The sequence below is a fragment of the Gorilla gorilla genome, chromosome 5 (genome assembly GCF_029281585.2).
Source record: "Gorilla gorilla gorilla isolate KB3781 chromosome 5, NHGRI_mGorGor1-v2.1_pri, whole genome shotgun sequence".
Lineage (NCBI taxonomy): Eukaryota > Metazoa > Chordata > Mammalia > Primates > Hominidae > Gorilla > Gorilla gorilla.
Window position 1 is genome coordinate 28,554,360 of NC_073229.2, and position 18,053 is coordinate 28,572,412.

General features: G+C 40.9%; 1 protein-coding gene across 1 annotated transcript in view; it reads left to right on the forward strand.

The window, feature by feature from the left end:
• SYCP2L (synaptonemal complex protein 2 like) overlaps positions 1 to 18,053 on the forward strand; it is a 91,948-nt gene that overhangs the window by 2,749 nt on the left and 71,146 nt on the right. The window contains exons 3-10 of the mRNA XM_055391285.2: positions 1,949 to 2,114; positions 6,496 to 6,564; positions 8,846 to 8,983; positions 9,064 to 9,187; positions 12,981 to 13,081; positions 13,790 to 13,814; positions 17,637 to 17,722; positions 17,835 to 17,923. Of these exons, the coding sequence (XP_055247260.1) occupies positions 1,949 to 2,114; positions 6,496 to 6,564; positions 8,846 to 8,983; positions 9,064 to 9,187; positions 12,981 to 13,081; positions 13,790 to 13,814; positions 17,637 to 17,722; positions 17,835 to 17,923 (798 nt within the window). The remainder of the gene's footprint in view (positions 1 to 1,948; positions 2,115 to 6,495; positions 6,565 to 8,845; positions 8,984 to 9,063; positions 9,188 to 12,980; positions 13,082 to 13,789; positions 13,815 to 17,636; positions 17,723 to 17,834; positions 17,924 to 18,053) is intronic.

The following is an 18,053-nucleotide window of genomic DNA, read 5'->3' on the forward strand; positions in this document are numbered from 1 at the left end:
AAAATTTATTGATTATCCATTTAAATTATAGTATTTCATTAAATGTTGTAGTCTAAGATAACTTATCCTTTCAAATGTTCTAAAAATAACTTTAAAATGGTGATTTAAAGCTACCTCTGAAAATGCATAGAAATTAATTTTTGGTCTTATTGCAGTGCTAGAATAGTTCTTGTCTCTGTGCTTTTGGAATATTCCTAGAGAGACCTGACCTGTCAAAAACATAAATAAATAAAACTTTTTTATGTTAAAGGCAAATCAATTAATTTCTAAAGGGATTCTGGTATCCAAAGAAATGTCATAGAGCCTCTACTATATGTAGTTTGAGAAGAATTAGAGTATGCATTTCAAGTTGCCATAAATTATATTAAGACAAAACATGTTAGTAAAAGAAGCTAATCAAAGTAAAAAAAAAACAGATAAAAGGTATTTTGCCTATTCTGTTATTTTTAATTTCTCTTAAAGATTTGAATGCATTGCACCATAGACTTTGGAAGGACATGTTTTTCCCCAAAAGCCTGAAAATAATAGATGATTAAGTTTTCTATCTAATATTATGAAAACTCTAATTTTTAAATATTCTCTTAAAATTCATTTAAACTGTAGTATTTTGTTTATTGCTTATTATTCATTGTTTCTTTCTTGCCCTGGTATTATATTTGTATTGACTCACAATAGCTTATACTCACAGCTGTTCCTGTCTTGATTACTAGTTTAATATTACAAAAGTCCATTCATTGAAAAGGAAAAAAACTTGCGTTTGAATTTCCTTGGTTTAGATTAAAATAGGTAAATTAATGTAAGAATGTTTACATTATACTTTCCAGGAAATTGATATGACAGGCTTTGACATAAACATTGTTTTGAACGGACTAGAAGTGTGTGCAAGTCCTGGGCTAACAGGGGTTCTGGTTTTGTTATGTTTTGCCTTGGTGTAGACAAATATCTTCTGTACATATTATGACTTGAAATACTCACAGGTCTAGTTATAATACAAGTTGATTTTTACACAAAGAATGTTTGGATTGGAGGGGTCTTTTTTTTGTTTTTTGTGGAAAACTCCAGTCCAATTTAATTTTGCCACCGTGTTCACACAACTGGCCACCTATCCGAATCAGCCTAGCCATTGGTACGCATACTTGTCAGGTTAAAGGAAATAGGCAAACAAAGAAACAAAAAAACAAAAACAAAAACAAAACTATTTGCTTTGATTAAAAAAAAAATTCCCCTTCCTCCCCACCACGGTACTTAAAAAACAACAACCAAACACACTTTGTGTGTGTGTGAAATCAGGAATGTATTAATAATATCGGGTACAAGTCTGGTTACCATAGGAAAGGGTTCGGCTTCTGTCTACACACATCAATGGACCAAAAACTGCTCCTCTGGCTTTTTTTTTTTTTTTTTTTGAGACGGAGTCTCACTCTGTCCCCCAGGCTGGAGTGCAGTGGCGCGATCTCCGCTCACTGCAACCTCCGCCTCCCGGGTTCAAGTGATTCTCCTGCCTCAGCCTCCCCAGCAGCTAGGATTACAGGCAAGTGCCACCGCGCCCGGCTAATTTTTTGTATTTTTAGTAGAGACAAGGTTTCACCATGTTGACCAGACTGGTCTTGAACTCCTGACCTCAAGTGATCCACCAGCCTCGGCCACCACCCAAAGTGCTGGGATTACAGGCGTGAGCCACCGCGCCCGGCAGCTCCTCTGGCTTTTTAAGGCGGGGCAAAAACTTGGAACAGCTACCACACAGCGAACGCCTATCTGTTTGGAATTTCGCAAATAAGGAACGTTTAAATGACGTAGTTCACATCCTTTGAGTGCTGGCTTTCTCTTAAAGGGTGTGTGCGTGCGCCCAGGTGGTTTGGCCTGTGTGCGCTAGTTACTTGCACGCGCTTCTTGAGTCTCAAAACACAGAGCTCTAGTAAACTTCAGGGGGCGGATTCGTCAATTACAGTTGCGGAAGAAGACTCGACTCGAAGAGCGGTCCGCCACCAGGGCTCTTGCCGCAGCGACCCCAGCGGGCGTTGGTCTTGGGCGGGGAAGCAGCAGAGGGCCGACCGAGCGCAGCAAAGCTGAGCGGCGCGTCGCTTCAGGAACGAAGAAGCCTCGTTATGCAAGCGGTGAGTGACCCCCGAAGGGCCCGGACCTTCTGTCCACAGTGCTAGGGCGCGCGAGGGCGCGGGGTCCCTGGGGCTCAGGTTCTGCCGCCCTGAGGTGTTCGCTCAGAGACCGGGTGCTGGGCATAGTCCCCCGCCACCTCTTTGGGTTTGCTCGGAGTGTATTGGCAGCTTGCGGGGAGACCAGGCAGAATAGAAACCTCGGATCCCTAGCTAAATAGCGCTCAGGCAAAGGGGAACCGGAGAATTCGTGTTCGGAAAGCAATGAGATAGTTCTTTTCTAGTTGCTTTGCGTATTTTCCTAGCCGGTTTTCCAGCCCTCTTTCCACCTTGCTGCGTAGAAAGTGCAGTAGTGTTAAGCAACCCCAAGTGCTGGGACTTCATTTAACCGAACGACAAAGGACAACCCCTAAGATAAAGCTACAATTGTTACTTATCAATAAATAATAAAAAATAAAAACACATGAAGTTTGAGCCCACCCAGGGACGCCAAAAACAACAAACAAAAACCACGTGGGGCGTGTTTCTAACATTCTTCTGCCTGGGTTCCTGGTGGTAGAAATTCTGATTTAATTGGTCTACGGTGGGCCGGTAGTTTGTTAGTTTGTTAGTGAGGACCCCAGGTGATTCTGATAGCCAGGGGTAACTGCTTGCCTAGATCCAGGAACTCACTCTTGTTCTCCATAAAATCCATCTGTCACCTGGCGCCATCTTCCCAGTCACGGGGAAACAGATTTGGGACAGAAACCTTTCTAACATCAAGCTACGCTTAAATTCAGAGCACTTAAGCATAACCTCCTCACCCTCTCCATCCCTCTTACATTGAAAGCTGCCATTCACTGAGCCATTTTTATGTGCCAGGCACTATGCTAAGAACATTACAGACATTCTGTCAGTCAGTCCTCACTCCAATCCTTCCATACAGGTGTTATCACCTTTTTTTTTCTTTTCTTTTTTTTTTGAGACAGAGTCTCATTCTGTCGCCCAGGCTGGAGTGCAGTGGCGTGATCTTGGCTCACTGCAACCTCCGCCTCCCGGGTTCAAGCGATTCTCCTACCTCAGCCTCCCGAGTAGCTGAGACTACAGGCGCGTGCCACCACGCCAGGGTAATTTTTGTATTTCTAGTAGAGACGGGGTTTCACCATGTTGGCCAGGATGGTCTCTGTCTCTTGACCTCATGATCTGCCCGCTTCGGCCTCCCAAAGTGCTGGGATTTCAGGCGTGAGCCACAGCGCCCGGCTATCATCATGTTTTTTAAATGAGGAGACTGAATCTCAGAGAATCTAACGATCTTTTCTGCCTAAACCATCCCACTTTCTGATTTTCCTGTCAAGTTCCTACCCACAAAAGCTGCCACATGATCTTCACAGAAGGGGGATAACTTTCGGTGTACTAGAGTGGCTCCAGAAATTCCAGAAACAGGAAGCATTTCTTTGGAATTTGCAAAGTACTGACCACCAAGGCCAGAGAAGGTTGAAAGGAGGTAGAAGTAAAAATAAGCAGAGCATCTCTGCATACGAATTGAACTGAAGGAGAGATAGGGCCGTGTCTATAGAGAAAAGAGGTAAAGAAGCTTAACATAAAGGCCCCTGGGAATATTTTCTTTGGGATGGGAAGTATTTCCCACTAATTCAGAATTTGTTGACAAAACTTAGAAATTATAGATACGTAGCATAGTGTTTATTTGATGTCAGTTTATGCTATGAATTAACACCCCCTTTTGTTTTTTTTTTTTTTTGATACGGAGTCTCACTCTGTCACCCAGGCTGGAGCGCAGTGGCTCGATCTCGGCTCACTGCAACCTCCACCTCCTGGGTTCAAGTGGTTCTCCTTCCTCAGCCTCACGAGTAGCTGGGTCTACAGTCACGCGCCACCGCGCCCAGCTAATTTTTGTATTTTTTAGTAGAGACGGGTTTCACCATATTGGACAGGCTGGTCTCGAACTCCTGACCTCATGATATGCCCGCCTCCGCCTCCCAAAGTGCTGGAATTACAGGCGTGAGCCACTGTGCCTGGCCTAACACCGAATTTTAATTGTAGCTTTAGCTGTTCCTCCTATCTCACTTTTGCCTCTACTCAATTATCTACTAACACAATGGTTCTTTTTCTTTGCCTTTATCATTTATTTTTAATTGACACATATATTAATTGACACATAATAATTGCACATGTTAATTGGGTGTAGTGTGATATTTCCATATGTGTATACAATGTGTAATGATCAAATCAGGGTAATTATGCATATCCATCACCTCAAATATTTATTTCTTTGTGTTGGGAATGTTCAAAATCTACTCGTATAGCTATTTGAAAATATACAATAAGTTGTTCATTATAGTCACCCTGAAGTACTGTCTTACTCTAGAACTTACTCCTTCCAGCTAGCTGTAATTTTGTGTTCATTAACTAACCTCTGCCTATCTCACTTCCTCTTTTCTAGTGACCACTATTCTCTCTACTTCTATGAGATCAGCCTTTTTTTTTTTTTTTTTTTTTTTTTTTTTTTTTTTTTTTGAGATGGAGTTTCACTCTTGATTCCCCAGCTGGAGTGCAATGGTGCAACCTTAGCTCATTGCAACCTCCGCCTCCCAGGTTCAAGCGATTCTCTTGCCTCAGCCTCCCCAGTAGCTGGGATTACAGGCATGCGCCACCCTGCCCGGATAATTTTCTATTTTTAGTAGAGACAGGGTTTTGTCATGTTGGCCAGGCTGGTCTCCAACTCCTGACCTCAGGTGATCCACCCACCTCGGCCACCCAGAGTGCTGGGATTACAGGCATGAGCCACCGCACCCAGCCGAGATCAGCTTTTTTAGCCTCTACATGTGATCAAGAACATGCAGTGTGTCTGTCTGTGCCCCGCTTATTTCATTTAGCATAATGTCCTTCAGGCTCATGCACGTTACCATGAATGACAGGATTTTGTTCTTTTTTCTGGCTGAAAAGTATTCCACTGTGTGAATATACCACATTTTCTTTATCCATTCATCCACTGATGGACACTTAAGTTGATTCCATATCTTGGCTATTATGAATAGCACTGCAGTAAACATGGGAGTGCAGATATGCCTTTGACATACTGATTTCTTTTCTTTTGGATATATCTCCAGGAGTGGAATTGCTGGATTTATGATAGTTTTTTGAGGAACCTCCATACTGTTTTCCATATTGTCTATACTAATTTACATTCCTACCAACAGTGTACAAGAGTTCCTCTTTTTCCATATCCTTGCCAGCATTTGTTGTTTTTCATCTTGATAATGGCCATTCTAACTGGGGTAAGATAATATCTCATTTTGGTTTTGATTTGCATTTTCCAATGATTAGTGATGTTGAGTATTTTTTCATATACCTGTTGGTCATTTGTATGTCTTCTTTGGAGAGATGTCTATTTAGCTTATTTACCCATTTTTAATTGGATTGGTTATTTTGCTGTTGAGGTGTTTGAGTTCCCTGTATATTCTAGATATTAATGGCTTGTTGGATGCATAGTTTGCAAATATATTCTCCCATTCTGCTGGTTGTCTCTTCACTCTATTATTTCCCTTTCTCTAAGAAGCTTTTTGGTCTGTATAATTTCATTTGTCTATTTTTGCTTTCATTGCCTGTGATTTTGAGGTTTTCTCCATAAAATCTTTGCCCAGACCAATGTCCTAAAGTGTTTCCCCTATATTTTATTCTAGTAGTTTGGGATCTTAAGTGTAAGCTTTTAGTTTATTTTGAGTTGATTTTTGTATATGGTGAGACATGGGATCTGGTTTCATTCTTCCACATATAAATATCCAGTTTTCCCAGCACCAGTTATTGAAGAGACTGTCTTTTTCCCATGAATGTTCTTGACACCTTTGTCAAAAATCAGTTGGCTATAAAGAAGTAGATTTATTTTGGGTTTATCTATTCTGTTCCATTGGTCTACATATGTGTCTGTTTTTATGCCAGTACCATGCTGTTTTGTTCCTACAACTTTGTAGTATATTTTGAAGTCAGGTACTATGATGCCTTAAAGACACTTTTATTTAACTTTATTTTACAAGCTCTCATTCTGAAAATGGTTTATTAGTTCAAAGCCTTTTTACTTCTACTTTATAATCATCATTATAGAGTTTGTTTATTTTGTGTGATTATTTATTCAAATGATGTTTGCTTTGCTTCTTCTGATAGTTTGTATTGTATTTGTCTTAGACCATGCTGAAGAAGGTTGGATAAAGTTTTTCTCTTTTTTCTAAGTACTATTTTACTTAGACCTATAATATGAGCAAACAAAAATTTCTGTTCAGGAAAACAATACAAACCTTTAATTTTTTTTTTTTTTGCTTTGTGTTTAAAACTTGAAATGCATTTCTTTGAAATAAAAATTGTTTTAAAAACATATTTTTATTCCACACAGAAAAACAAAGATCCTTTGCAGCCTATTAAGGAAGATAGGACTGGGAAGGCCCAGGATGATGCTTTCTGGGTAAAGATCAAGTTTCTTTTATAATCTCTCTCTCTGTGTGTGTGTGTGTGTGTGTGTGTGTGTATGTGTATATGAGTGTATGTATTCTTTCTAGTTCTGTGTTCCCTGGGTCATTAGCAAACTTGTTCCTCCAGTTGCTCAAATCAGAAGCAGAGAAATCTTTATTTCTTCTCCTTCCCTAATCTCTCATGTCCAATTTATTACTATATCTAGTCAATTTACCATTAGCTATCTTACCAATATCCTAGTCTAAACTATCTTGTGCCCTGTGCTATTCTAAATGCAGATAGATAATACTGAACAAACTAGAAACAACTTCTGCCTTTATGGAGCTTATAGACTGGCAGAGAGCCAAAGAAAGCAGGAAGAAAAAGAACAGGGTAATGAGATGGGGAATAATTGGGAATGTTGAGGAGGCACCTGGTCTACGTAAGATAAGGTGGTCCTGGAAGATCTACCTGAAAAAGTGATGCTTAAGCTGTGATCTGAGTGGAACCAGCCATGTGGAAAGTGGTGGGGTGAAGTAGCCCAGGCCTAGAACAGCCAGTTTAAAGGCCCCGAGGCAAGGAAGAGCTTGACTTATCCTAGGACTCATTAGCAAGGAAGTCAGACTGTCAGAGATCAGATCATGCCATGTTCTGCAGACTAAAGCAAAAGACTTGGGTTTATTTTTAATGCAGAGGAAGCCATGGCAAAGTTTTGTTTTGTTTTGTTTTAACGGGATCTCACTCTGTCACCCCAGCTGGAGTGCAGTGGTACAATCATGGCTTACTGCAGCCTTGACCTCCTGGGCTCAAGTGATCCTCCTGCCTCAGCCTTCTAAGTAGCTGTGACTACAGCCATGAACCACCACACCTGGCTAGTTTTTCATTTTTTATAGAGACTGGGTCTCAATATATTGCCCAGGCTGATGTCAAACTTCTGGGCTTAAGCGATCCTCTTGCCTTGGCCTCCTAAAGTGCTGGGATTACAGGCGTGAGCCCTGCGCCTGGTAATGGCAGAGGTTTAAGCAGGTAAAAGGGAGTGAATTTCAGCTGAGCCATCTCACGTAAGTTTGTAACCTTTCCTATCCTTGCTACTTCTATCCTGAGATAAAGAACCTAACGTCTCAGGACCGTGGTAAGGATTCAATAATAACATCTGCAGAACACTTAACACACTTGGTACAAAAAAGCTCACTATGTGTTAACTTAAAAAAGAAAACATTCTGTTTAAATGGAATAATTTTAAATGCTGTGTTCCCTTTTAATTCAGTACTAAGAATAAGTGGAATTGTGGGCTGTATATAGTAAATTGCTTCCTTATTCAAATAGTATTGTATATTATAATTTAACCTGTAGGATTTTTTTTAAAGATAAAAAATCTTATCTTTTATAGTTTAAATGTTTAAGGAAATGTCTGTTATTCAAGTATATATACTTTTTTTTTTTTTTGAGACAGTTTTGCTCTTGTTGCACAGGCCGGAGTGCAGTGGCGCGATCTCGACTCACCGCAACCTCCGTCCTAGGTTCAAGAGATTCTCCTGCCTCAGCCTTCCAAGTAGCTGGGATTACAGGCATGCGCCACCACGTCTGGCTAATTTTGTATTGTTAGTAGAGATGGGGTTGCTCCATGTTGGTCAGGCTGGTCTCGAACTCCTGGCCTCAGATGATTCGCCTGCCTTGGCCTCCCAAAGTGCTGGGATTACAGGGGTGCGCCACTGCACCCGGCCCTTCAAGTATATATACTTAGAAGCATGTCTTAGCTAATGTGCAGGCAGAAAAGATGAATTTCATTCATTATGGTCAATTTGCATACTTATTATCTATAATTATTAGTATTATTTTTCTTCCTTCTGTTATGATCATTTATGTCACTTAGTGAGTGATCATAGGCTTGAAATTTTTAGTGTTTTAGAATTCCCAACATTGCTGAGGATCTTCACCTAATGATATCTGAAACTGAAGTGTTGTTTTCCTTGGGTCAGTGGTTCCCAGACTTCAGCATGCACGAGAATCACGTGAAAGGCTCTGCCCTGAGTCTGAGTGCTAAGAAGTCCCCAGGTGATGCCAGCGCTGCTGGTGGTCTAGGAACCACATTTTGGGAACTCTTGTCTTAAGCCAACGGAAACATCAATCATTTGTGAAATGATTGTTTACTATTCAAGATACAGATCTCCATTCTATATTTACCCTATATTATTTCACACTGAATTCTTATTGATAATGAGATCAGTTAGAAATATTACTATAAAATAAATGTTCTTGGGGAAAAAGTAATTTGCAAACTATCATCTTTCCAGCTTCAATCACTTATTACGGATGCATTCCAAGATAAAGGATTTCAGAAAATACAAGAATACTTTCAACAGAAAGAGAGCCACTTTCCTCAAAAATATAATCGTCTTCTATTATACCGTCTTGATAGATCAATAAATAAGGCAAGTTCATTTGCTTTGTGACCAAAATATGAATGTATAATTATTTATAAGTGTTTTAACTTAGTGTGTTTTATACCTAGGAACTAGATAAAAATGAATTTCAGTCTGTGTCACTGTTGCTGAAATGTATTCAGCGATTCCTCATAGATGGCCTGAAAGAAGATGAACCTCTGCTAATTCGGCAGGGACTGATCCCAAAGATAAGTGTCCTATTTTAATTTTATATGGCTTTGGGTAACTTAGATAACTCAGGTGGATTTAGTTGTCTAGTTAAGTTTGGTATTTTCTGTTCCTTTGAAATACAATTTGAAAAGAAATTGATATCCATTCTTATTGCTTCTGTCTAACCAAAAATTAAATTCGACATACATTTCCTGATGTACCTGCTATAGAAGGCACTTTGGGAGTGCACAGGATCGAGTCAGACACAACCACTCCCCTTGATGAGCCTATGCAGTAATTATTATTTTAAATTATTTTAGTAAATTTGGGGGAAAATGAGTAGGAGTAGGTTCTAGAACTATTTTAATAGACTTTATTAACAAGATTAGACCTAGAAAAATGATTGTCAAAAACTTTTCTTTGCCCTTGTAACACCTCACTTTTCCCATTTTCTAAACCTTGGATGAATCTGAAAAAACAAATAGCAAAAACATTTTTGCTTATTCAAAGTTACCCAAATTATCAACTTGTATTCTTTTAAAAATAATAACCAAGAGATAACATGGTGAGTGCCTTTATAACGGCATCTGGAAGTAAAGCAGAATCTGCAACATCTCTTGCTGCAGTTCCCCTCTTTTAGTGGTGAGGTTTTTGCAGCCCAGAGACAAGTTTGTTTATTGATGAGGAGATGTGGGGAAGAAGTGGGGTGGAAGGATCATCTGGCTGCTAATAATGTCTTTGATTTACCCCTTGAGCTGTAGTAACAGAAGTTTATTGAGGCCAGATTGGGCCAAGATCTGTCTTTGCCCTTTGTTACTCTAAAATGCGTCTAATTATGAAGCTACCCCCTCAGGAGAGAAAGCAAACTCCAGGCTTTCCCAGACTCCTCTCAGGGACTTTAAAGTGTTTGCAGGGGGAATTAAAGACTGTGCTTATGCAAACCGTATATATTTCATTTTGCATGTAACCCCACTTGACCTGTTGATACGCTAACTTATGCAGATAACAGGAAGCAGGGGAAAGGAGATCAAAATCTCAAAGGAAATGAGGCAGAGATGTCCTAAGTGTACCTTGGAACCCTAAGCTGACCTTTTGGGGTATGAATAGGAATTCTTCTGCGCAGAGGGGTGCCTCCTTGGCCAGTTGCCATGAGAGCACACCTGAACAAAGGGGCACGAGGGCCTTTATTCCTGACGCAAGTCCTGCCCCTGTACCCTTTCCGCATTGGCCGGGGTCGGGTCGTACAATCTAAACTAGTTCCAGTTGGCTAAACATTTGCTTTTTTTCTTTTTAGATAGGGTGGGCACGTAAAAGAAAGTGGAGAGGAAGGGGAAGGGGTGTCTGTAATGAGCTAGAAAGTTAGTCCTCTTTTCAAATAAGGAAAGGAATGTGAGCTGGTACTGATAACGCTTGCTACTTGGGCGTGCCTGGGCATCTAACAAAGGCAAAAAGGAGAAAGAAGGAGAAAAAAAGGGGGGGGGGTACTATGAATTAGAGAATAAAAGATTGATCAGATTATTTGAAGAGAAACCTCATCATATTCCACATCTCGAACTCCCAACCTCAGATGATTCCCCTGCCTCGGCCTCCCAAAGTGCTGGGATTACAGGCGTGAGCTACCCCGCCTGGCCACCTCTATACTTCTAAAGACAATTGTGTTTGCAGACTGAACGCAAAGTGCGCTTGGAAGTTCTTCTACTACATAGAATAAGAATTCCTGGCACGGTGGCTCACGCCTATAATCCTAGCACTTTGGGAGGTTGAAGTGGGCAGATCACCGGAGGTCAGGGGTTCAAGACCAGCCTTGCCAACATGGTGAAACCCTGTCTCTATTAAAAATACAAAAATGAGCTGGGCAGTGGTGGCACATGCCTGTAATCCCAGCTACTTGGGAAACTGAGGCAGGAGAATTGCTTAAGCTGGAGGTTGTGGTGAGCCAAGATGGTGTCACTGCACTCCAGTCTGCGTGACAGAGTGAGACCCTGTCGCCAAAACAAAACAAGCCCTACAGAAAGGAACATCTTTAGTCCTGTACCGTAAAATCCGGGAGGATTAAGCAACTTTTCTGACACCATATTCCTGAGAAGTCATGGCTGTTGTGTCTGGCTTCTGTAGTGATACAACTGTGGGGAGAGCTGGGATGTCTGTTAGACAATGTGTGACCAGGGCACATAAATGGGTTCAGTGAGAACTTCCTGTTCCCAAGTATTGATCAGATAGTGCAGCCTTTCTGCCACTTCTGTATCTCCTCAACCAGTATATTTGGGAGGGTGCTGGGAGTGTGATAGGCTTTGGAGGGATAGATGGAGTGGTGACAAAAATGTATTTAAAAAGCATAGAATTTTGAGTATGAACATAGGGAGGGAGAAAATACAGCCTTAGCAGTGAGTTCTGCTGCGTAGAGGGACATTTCTTCTCTTGTGCTATTGGAGCAAAGCTTCCTTCAACGGGTGGATGATTCAATCTAGTATAAGTATTTGTCTGATTTGAGGCAAAAGAAACCTTACTTGGAAGATAGTAATGGCTTTCAAACCTTGCTGTACATTACAGTCACCTGGAGAGCTCTCACAAACATTTTTAAACCTAAAATAGAAAACTCAGGTGGGGGTGTATCACCAGTGATTCTGATTACTGGGTCTGGGATAGGTCCCAGGCTTCAGCAGTGGGGGATGTTTCCTAACTCCCCAGGTTTTCCTAATGTACAGCCAAGGTTGAAAACTGGTTTATCTTCAGCTGGGGCGTCTCAGGTTCTCGGCCCAAAGTATACAAAGTTTTGAAGGCCTGACTCCTGCAAGAGTTGTTCGTCAGAAACTCATGTGACTGATGTCATGTTCAGCTGATAATTTCTAACTATGCATGCGGGGTTTTTCTAATTTTTTTTTTTCTAAGAGTGACCAGTCTCAGTTAAAATCATGGGAAAAATAAGATGGCTTTTGCTTTATTGAGGAAATACTGTATATTCTGGGGTGGGGGAGGAAAGGTTGCAGAAGTTTATTTTAAATCATTCCAATCCCAGCAGTTTAATATGAAATTGGATATGTATTCCTATAGGAAAAAATTCTCTAATTAGCTGGAAGCTTTTTAACAAAAGAAAGATACCTAGGCCTGAGGCATATTTACTATAATCAAGAATACTTCTGAGAACTTTCCAAATTCTGTGTCTTCTTTGATAGTTTGTTTTCAGCAGATTCTCAGATCGCAAGAGTTTTTTTCCCCCTGTGCTGGGGAGGCTCACTTATCTCTTTTTTTTTTTTTTTGGAGGTGGGGTCTCGCTCTGTTCCCCAGGCTGGAGAATAGTAGTGTGATCACAGCACTTGCTAAAGTTGGGGTCAAGTGATCCTCATACCTCAGCCTCCCAAGTAGCTGGGACTAGAGGTGTGCACCACCACACCCAGCTAATTTTTATATTTTTTGTAGAGACGAAGTTTAACCATCTTTCCCAGGCTGGTCTTGAACTCCTGGCCTCAAGTGATCCACCCGTCTCGGCCTCTCAAAGTGCTGGGATTACAGGCATGAGCCACTGCGCCTGGCCTCATTTATCTCTTAAATGTTCCTCACTAGTCCCTTTGTATGAATTTCTGACACGGATCCTGGCTGGGACTCTTATTTTGTGCTGATCTCTGAGAGCTTACTTATGACAGCTCTGCAGTAGTATGGCACCATCCTGAAGTGTTCTGGTGGGAGGCCTCAGAGCCAGGCCTCATTGAAATGGAATGGAATGGGAAAAGATCTTTAAGATTATTTTGTTGTAATGAGAAAATTGTCTTGTGCAATTTTATTGAATAGGCAGCATTTAGTCTTATGTAGTTACATTAGTGTCCTCCTGTGTACCTAGTTTCCTGGTTTGAAAGAACAACAGGAATTCTGACCTCGGAAGGCCTAGCCTCAGACACATCGCTGATTTGTGTTATAGAAGATTTCTTTGACACTGCATTGGTAAGGATGGGATGGATGCTTCACTGAGCAGATGCCATTGATAATTGGCAGGAATCTTCAAGTTATTTATAAAACATGGTTTTCTATAATATGTAAGTTTTGTTAAAAGACTCACATGGCTGGGCGCGATGGCTCACACCTGTAATCCCAGCACTTTGGGAGGCCGAGGTGAGTGGATCACCTGAGGTCAGGAGTTCGAGACCAGCCTGGCCAACGTGGTGAAACCCATCTCTACTAAAATACAGAAATTTGCCAGGCGTGGTGGTGGGCGCCTGTAATTTCAGCTACTTGGGAGGCTGAGGCAGGAGAATCGCTTGAACCTGGGAGGCGGAGCTTATATAGTGAGCCGAGACCACGCGATTGTACTTCAGCCTGGGAAACAAGAGTGAAACTCTGTCTCAAAACAAAAGACTCTCATGTTTTATTATTAGAATATTATTAATATGTGACATAGTAAGAAACATATATAACCCATGTTAAAAATGAGAGGTGATTTATTATCATACAAACATATTAGTCACCTGATTGAGAGTGATACGCACATTTTAAGGAAGTGATTAAGGCCCAGATAGGCTTTCTCTAAAATGCTTTTCTTCTGTAAAGTCAATGCCTGCCTGTTAGAGAAAGTTAGCACTAATACATTCATGTTATGGTTTATCATGCTGTTTTAAAATAATATGAGCTTTACTTTTTCTTTCTTTTTGTTAGATTATTTCCAGGAGTAGTAGTGAAGGTAAGTATATTATTGGCTACTAATTGGCTATTAATTTTTCATTAATAGAATATTCTGGCACAGAGAAAAGAAAAATGATATGTAAAAGTAAAGTGAGTTTAAACATTTTATTTGGATTTATTGACCACCTTATGGTCATCATAGTGTCATTTGGAAATGCATTTCATTGTAGAAAAAAGTCTTGTATTTGTCTGAGAAACATTTTTATTTTGCTGCTCCTGACATATGGCTAGCTCTGTTCAGGTAATGGAAAGTCACTTTTGTCATTCAAATATGCAAAAATTTAGCTACTACTGATTTAACTTGGAGCTGATTCAGATGCCTTTCTCTGTCTTTCAAGAGTGTCAAAGGTAAAATTTTAGAAACTTTGGAGGATAGATTGATTTTGTTCCATTTAGCTCAAATTAAAGGTAATTATGCTGGGTGTGGTGGCTCACGCCTGTATTCCCAGCACTTTCAGAGGCTGAGGAGGGAGAATTGATTGCATCCAGAAGTTTGACACCAGCCTGGGCAACATAGTGAGACCCCCATCTCTACAAGAAATAAAAAATTATTGGGGTGTGGTGGCGTGCACCTGTAGTCCCAGCTACTTGGGAGGGTGAGGTGGGAGGATCACTTGAGCCCCAGAGTTTGAGGCTGCAGTGAGTCATGATCGTGCCACTCCACTCCAGCCTGGATGACAGCGTGATCCTGTCTCAAAAAAAAGTAATTTGACATTTGAATTATGATACCATGGATTCAAAGATGCACTTAAATATTTAAACATTTTGGAAATTGGAGCCATCTTGATATGTCATTTTTCTATGTTACATGTTTTTAGTTTTCTTCTGAAAGGCTGTCATTAATTGACACTACATTCTGCAATGGATGGTATCTGGTAGTTGAGGAAATTCAGTACCAGAAGCTTAAGCATGCCCTGTGCTTGGTTGACTTTAAAACTTGGTTGACTTGGTTGGTCCTCATAATTCAAGTGAGTGGTTCCAGACATTTTCAAGTCAAAGTTTTATGATCATCACAATGACAGTTGCTGTCTTTAAAACTGGTTGATAAAATGCACAGTGGTAAACTACTTTGATTTTTGTAACATTTTAAAATAAACTTGCTTTGTATTAATCCCAACAATTTGTATATACTGCATATTTGAAAAACAGTGCAGATGTGAGCTATATATTCACTCTACGGTCATTGCTTGGTGCATTTATGGATTCACATAATGCTGTAATGACTTTCATTGCCCCTGGTAGAGGAAACACTGTTCTAGATGACTGTGTTAGTCTAATTAGGCTGCCATGACAAAATGCCATCAATTGGGAGGCTAAGCCAACAGACATTTATCTCTGGAGGCTGGGAGTAAGAGATTAGGGTACCAGCATGGTTGGATTCTGGTGATGGCCTCTTTCTGGCTTCTTGCTGTATGCCTACATGGTGGGCAGAGACCTGGCTTCTTGCTGTGTGGTTACAAAGTGGACAGAGAGCCAGAGCCAGAGCGCTTTCTTTTTCTTTTCTTTTCTTTTTTTTTTTTTTTGTGACAGAGTCTCACACTGTTGGCTCAGACTGGAGTGCAGTGGCACGTTCTCAGCTCACTGCAACCTCTGCCTTCCGGGTTCAAGCAATTCTCCTGCCTCAGCCTCCTGGGTAGCTAGCATTACAAGCGTGTGCCACCACGCCTGGCTAATTTTTGTATTTTTAGTAGAGATGGGGTTTCACTATTTTGGCTAGGCTGGTTTTGAACTCCTGACCCCAGGTGATCCACCCACCTCGGCCTCCCAAAGTGCTGGGATTACAGGCATGAGCCATCGCGCCTGGACCGAGCCAGAGCTCTTATAAGGGCACTCATCCCATCATGAGGATCCCACACTCGTGACCTCATCTGAACTTCCCTTACCAAAGGCTGCATCTCAGATACCATCACACTGAGGGTTAAGGCTCCAACATATGAATTTTGGGGGGGACACAGTCCCATCTATAGCAATGACAGTTTGTGCTTGGAGCCCACTCTGGTCACCTTAGCGGGGCTGGCCTCTCTGAAGTGACAGGTTTTCACATGTGGCCTTTGACAGTTGTCTTGTGCGAGCTTTATGCCCAGTCTCTGCAGAGCTACTGTCTAATCCCTCTCTCCGAGGTAGAAAGCTGTTTTCACTGAATTTCTTCTCACCTCCTTCTGCAATTGACACAATCACTCCTTCCTTTTTGTTTTGAAACTTATGTCTTCTTATTTATTTTTATGATTCTTTTGTTTGTGTTCTGCTATATGGATTATGACTTTCTTTCACAGTTTATCCCTCTCTAGTGATTTGAATGGCTTATGTCCTACTTTTATTTTACTGGTAGTTACCCTTAATTTAATTACATCAAAAAATGATGGTACCTTATTTCTTCTTCTTTGTATATGACAACAAGTTTAATGTGTTAAAGAAACGTAAGAGTATTAGGCTGTGAGAGGAACATGGTCAGAGCTTTTCATCCTTTGAAGATGTCTTTCTGGCTTTTATACAATATTACTCTCACTTTGCAGTCTGTGCCCCTTACAATCCTGTTGCATTATCTTCTGATATTAAGGGTTGAAAGCATGTTTATTTTACATGGTTCTTGGTGACTTATTTTGAATCCAAATCTTACTTTAGCTCAGGAAAATTTGTTCTTTGATCCTTTTATTACAGCAGAGTTTCTCAATTTTGGCAATATAGATATTTTGAACTGGGTAATTCTTTGTCGTGGGTGCTATCCTGCGCATCAGAGGGTGTTTGGCGGCATCCTTGGCCTCTACCCTCTAGATGCCAACAGCATCCATCCCCACGTCATGACAACCAAAAACATCTCCAGACATTGCTAAGTGTGCCCTGTGGGGCAAAATCATCTCTAGTCAACAACTGCTGAGGTAGAGTGCTTTGGGTGTGTTTAACAGAGTATCTAGTTCAAATCGGCTTAAATGACGAAGACAACTTACTGGCTCAAGGGACTGAAAAGTCTAGAGGTGGGCAGTTTGGAAAGAGCGTGGCTCCGCCCCATTTCTCTGCAGCCCGAAATTTCAGTTCTGCCTTTCTCAGAGTCTAGTCTTTGCTCTCAAGGTGGTTTCCTTGTTGGTTGCAACCAGAACTTTGTGCTTCCTGGTTCACATCTGGGGAGAAAGTTTCACTTTCCTCAACCAGCAAATGAAAGCCCTAGCTTTGCTCTGATTGGATGCCCTGCCCTCCAGATGAACCAGTCACTGTGAAAAGATAAATGGGCCACCTCTGCCTAGTTTAAGCCAGTCCGGATTTACCCCTGGAACTGATCGGTCTCACCCAAATAGCACAATTGCTCCGTAACAGAGGAGTGGGGAAGGATGGTGGGGAGGCCACCAAAAAGTCCATTACAGTTACTTTCTGTTCCCTCTTTGTAAGATTATCTGTCGCATCTTTGTTTTTATCTTCATATGCATCTTTTCCTCACTCACTTTCCCCCCTGCATTTTGACAGCAGTTCTCAAGTTCTTCTTAGAAGAAGAATTACCTGGCTTGAAATATCAATATTGCCAAAGTTGAAAAAGTCTGCTGTAATAAAAGTATCAGAGAATTAATTTTCCTGAGCTAAAGTAAGATTTGGTTTCAAAAAAGTCACCAAGAACCATGTAAAATAAATGCGTGTATGCATGTGTGCACATGCTCACAACCCTTAATACCAGAAGACAGTGCAACAGGATTGTAAGGGGCACAGCCTGCAAAGTGAGTTATATTGTAGAAAAGCCAGAACGACATCCTTAGTGAAAAGCTCTGACCGTGTGTAGGAGTCATTTTCTTACTCTTTCAAACATAAATTTGATTCTTTGAAATTATACTTTCAGGGAAAATTCAGATGTTGGATTCCTTCCTACTTAGCTTAGGATTCCTGGTGACAGAAAAGACTATAAATCATTTGCTTCAACAGGAGGTGAGTTGCAAGTAACAAAACAGATAACAGCGGTTCCAGAAACCTAAAAGAAGATCGTACATAGGTCTCTGTTTTCTTTCTTCTCCATGAATGTCTTCTCAATTCCAAAAAGGGCTTGAAGACTTTTAACTGCATTTTGCACGCTGTCCCTCGAGAAGAGAGAAAAAAATTCCCTTTGTCAGAAGGCATGTGTCATCTTATGTAAGTGACTTTGTATAAGTTACGTGCTGTAGTAAGGGTAAAATCTCTCATGAGTGTATGACTTCAGTCTGTGTTCTTCTTAGACCTGATTATGTCCTTTCTCTCTTGGGTAAATGCTTTGTGCACCTAT